Source organism: Acomys russatus, chromosome 6 (genome assembly GCF_903995435.1).
Source record: "Acomys russatus chromosome 6, mAcoRus1.1, whole genome shotgun sequence".
Classification (NCBI taxonomy): domain Eukaryota; kingdom Metazoa; phylum Chordata; class Mammalia; order Rodentia; family Muridae; genus Acomys; species Acomys russatus.
The window spans coordinates 44923442-44926966 of record NC_067142.1 but is presented as its reverse complement, the minus strand read 5'-3'; the positions used below and the strand labels follow the sequence as shown (position 1 = coordinate 44926966).

The 3525-nt window shown below is 34.1% G+C and overlaps 1 protein-coding gene across 1 annotated transcript; it reads left to right on the top strand.

The window, feature by feature from the left end:
- Positions 1–1652: 1652 nt before the first annotated feature.
- On the top strand, positions 1653–2055 carry LOC127190994 (small ubiquitin-related modifier 2-like). The gene has a single exon (XM_051148242.1). The coding sequence runs from the start codon at positions 1683–1685 to the stop codon at positions 1968–1970; it is 288 nt and encodes a 95-aa protein (XP_051004199.1). The 5' UTR covers positions 1653–1682; the 3' UTR covers positions 1971–2055.
- Positions 2056–3525: the final 1470 nt, after the last annotated feature.

Here is a 3525-nt window from a genome sequence, read left to right as displayed (position 1 = left end):
GGGGAAAGTAGAGAAATAAATAAAGTACTATCCATTCCCAAATCATGTAACCAATTGCATATAATAGAATAAAGTTTAGATATTTATCTTAATTAATATTTCTTTTTTCTCAGAATATTTGAATATTCCAGTGATTTAGGGTAGCATCCATATTTAAAGATAAAGCATGCTTAATTTTTTAAACTATATTTCATTACTTCTGTACACATACATATTATGTACAAAGGAATCATTACACATATAAAATTAAATTTGGAAACAACATAAAAACAAATTTAATGTGATTTTTTTTCAGTGATCCTATCATGTGTTGAAGAAGGCAATAACATTCCACTAAATTCAAGGCCACCATGGGTTACATAGTGAATTCTTGGCCCAGCCTTAGCTATAAAAATTACCCATTCTCCAAAACAAATAAAATTTATTTAAAGTAATTTCCTTTGTATAGTAATAAATCCACATTTCATCATATTTCACAGCACACAGTAATTAAGTTTCATAATCATTTTCTTGTGAGAGATAGAATAAATAGGTGTTCGGGAAACATAATTATTCTTTTTCAATCATAATAAAATTCTTTGCACCAATGAAAGTTGGGTCATTTAAGCATTAAAAACTAATTCCTTGAAGTACCTATCATAATATTTCATAATAAAGGAGTATTATTTTGGCATGCTGAGCTAAAGGAAAAATGCAAGGATGAAAAGTGGAACTGATGATGACAGAAATTTCCTCCCGCTGCTATTATTGTAAGGTAAATAGCTGAGCTTAATGTCTTGAAGCTCTTGATGACATTTTTTCCAAGTACTTGAACATTAACTATCTGTCTGATAATACCCTAAGGAATATTTTTAAATGTGTTGACCTCTTAAAAGATCACCATAAAAACATTTTTAATTAGATTTACAAAATCAATTTAAGTATCTATGTAAATCACATTTTATGGAATGCCATATAGAATGCATGGTCAGGTTAAGACTTAGGACACAATATATATTATGTCAGAACAGCACACATAACGGCTATGTAATGAACAAGATCTCATAAAAATGGAATAGAATTTCCAATACCATTGGATTTAAAATAAGTACTAGTAATTATGAATGAGGGTTATGCAATTAAAAATATATCACAAATAAATATATAAAATTGCCAAAAATTTATTTAAATCTATTATCACTAAAGAGAAAAAGCATTTGGAAGGAATTATGCATGACCTTGTTACATTTTTAAAATATGCTTATGTTCATCAATGTAATATAAAGACAAAATATATTACTTCAAAATCTCAGAGTCTTAAGGTGAACTTACACAACCTTATAATTAACACATACTTGACAGTATTTATAAAAGGCCAGAATCTAATTAAATATTAACATGTATTCACTCAAGAAGGAAGTGTTACCAACAGAGAAACTAATGTCAAACGAGTGTAGCTTTCATTTTCCTTTTTACTTTAATTTCTTCATATTATCGTTATACTTGTTCCTTCCTTTTCCTCCCTCCAAACCATTCCATTAACTTCTTTCTGTTCCCCATCCAATTTATGACCTCATTTTTTCTAATTGTTATTTCACGTGCATACCTAAATTAAACCTGCTCAGTTCATACAAGATTAATTACATGTGGTGGACCTGGTGCCTCTATGCGAAGCGGCAGCTGAGGAGACTCCGGCGCTCGCCATGGCCGACGAGAAACCCAAGGAAGGAGTCAAGACTGAGAACAACGATCATATTAATTTGAAGGTGGCAGGGCAGGACGGTTCTATGGTGCAGTTTAAGATTAAGAGGCACACACCACTTAGTAAACTAATGAAAGCCTATTGTGAACGACAGGGTTTGTTGATGAGGCAGATCAGATTACAATTCGATGGGCAACCAATCAATGAAACAGACACACCTGCACAGTTGGAAATGGAGGACGAAGACACGATTGATGTGTTCCAGCAGCAGACAGGAGGTGTCTACTAAAAAGGGAACCTGCTACTTTACTCCAGAATTTTGTTATAGACCAAGAATACATTCTCAATTAGAAAGCTGCATTTGGTTCCACCATCCTGACTACTACAGTATAATTTTCTCTATTCTTTCATTTCCCTGTCCCCATTTCTTTATTGTACATAAAGTAACTAGTGTATGTGCATAGCATATTGCTCTTTTTTTTCCTTTTTGAACTAAATGGCCAATGTTCTGCTTTGATTGACATCAGATGGAGACAGTCTGGGGAAAATACTGGTTCTGTGAAAACACGCCCCCTTTCTCCACTAGTGGCATGCTCATTCAGATCTTATCTTTATATTCCAGTAAGTTATTTTTCTCTCATTGTTTTAACAAAAGAACCCAACAACATAAATCCCTGAATACCTTGTTCGATTGGAGAATTTTAATGTTTTTCATTTATCATTGTAAAACCAAGGACAATTTTATAACTTTTTTGTATGTAGCTATTACATGTAGGGCAATATGTCTTTAAGTAGGGGTAAATACTCTTGAACAAAATGACCCTAGATAGTTTTCCCTTCAAGTCAAGCGTCTTGTTGTTTAAATAAACTTCTTGTTTAAAATGAAAAAAAAAAGATTAATTACTTCTGTGAATTCATAGCTTCCTGTTTGATATGAGATAACCAATTGAGAAAAATTTGTTCTTATGAATTAATTCAGTTACAATGTTTCATTTTGTAAGCAATTATTTTATAAGTTCTATTTGTATTTAACACTAATTAAGAATATAATTGGACATAAATATGAATTCCACAGTTATCTGAATACATGATATAACCCATATACAATGTACTTGAAGAAACCAAAAATGAGAATCATAATTATGAATTTATTAGTCTTTATTCCTTTCACTTATCACTGTCTTTTCAGCCCAAAATATTAGAAAAAGAAATAATCCTTCCCTTTACTTTTACATGTATCCTTGACAGGGTCACATGTATCCCAGGAAGGCTTTGGACCCACAAGTTGAGGTTGACTTTGAACTATTGATTTTCCTATTTTATTTTTTATAATTTATCTGTTGACCTTACATTATAGCCCCCACCATCATTGCCTCCAAATCCCACTATCCCTCCCTCAAACTCTCTCCTTCCCTCCCCTCATCATCAGAATGGGAAACCTACCTCTCCTAACATCTGACCTCAGCCTATCAAGTCTCTTCTGGACTGCCTATATCATCTTCCTCTATGGCCTGGAAAGTCTGCCCTGCCAGCAGGAAGCGATCAATGCATGGGGGTCAGAGTCCATGTCCGAAGTAGTCCCTATTGCCGATATTAAGCATCCCAAAAGCTGTGCTGTCTATCTACCTCATCTGAACAGGGGTTCTAGTTGCTTACCATGCATGGTCCTTGCTTGCTGCATCAGTGTCTGAAGCATACCTGTCCCTCCTTCACCTGGATTTGTTGGCTCCATTGGTCTCGTGGTGGAACTCCTGACCACTTAAGGTTCCTCTATTCCACAACTCTTCCATAAGACTCCTGGTGCTCCACCACGGAGTTTGGCTTCATGTCTCAGTATTTGCATG

Coding starts and splice junctions, on each gene's coding strand:
- LOC127190994 (XM_051148242.1), top strand. CDS start 1,683: ATGGCCGACGAGAAACCCAAGGAAGGAGTCAAGACTGAGAACAACGAT.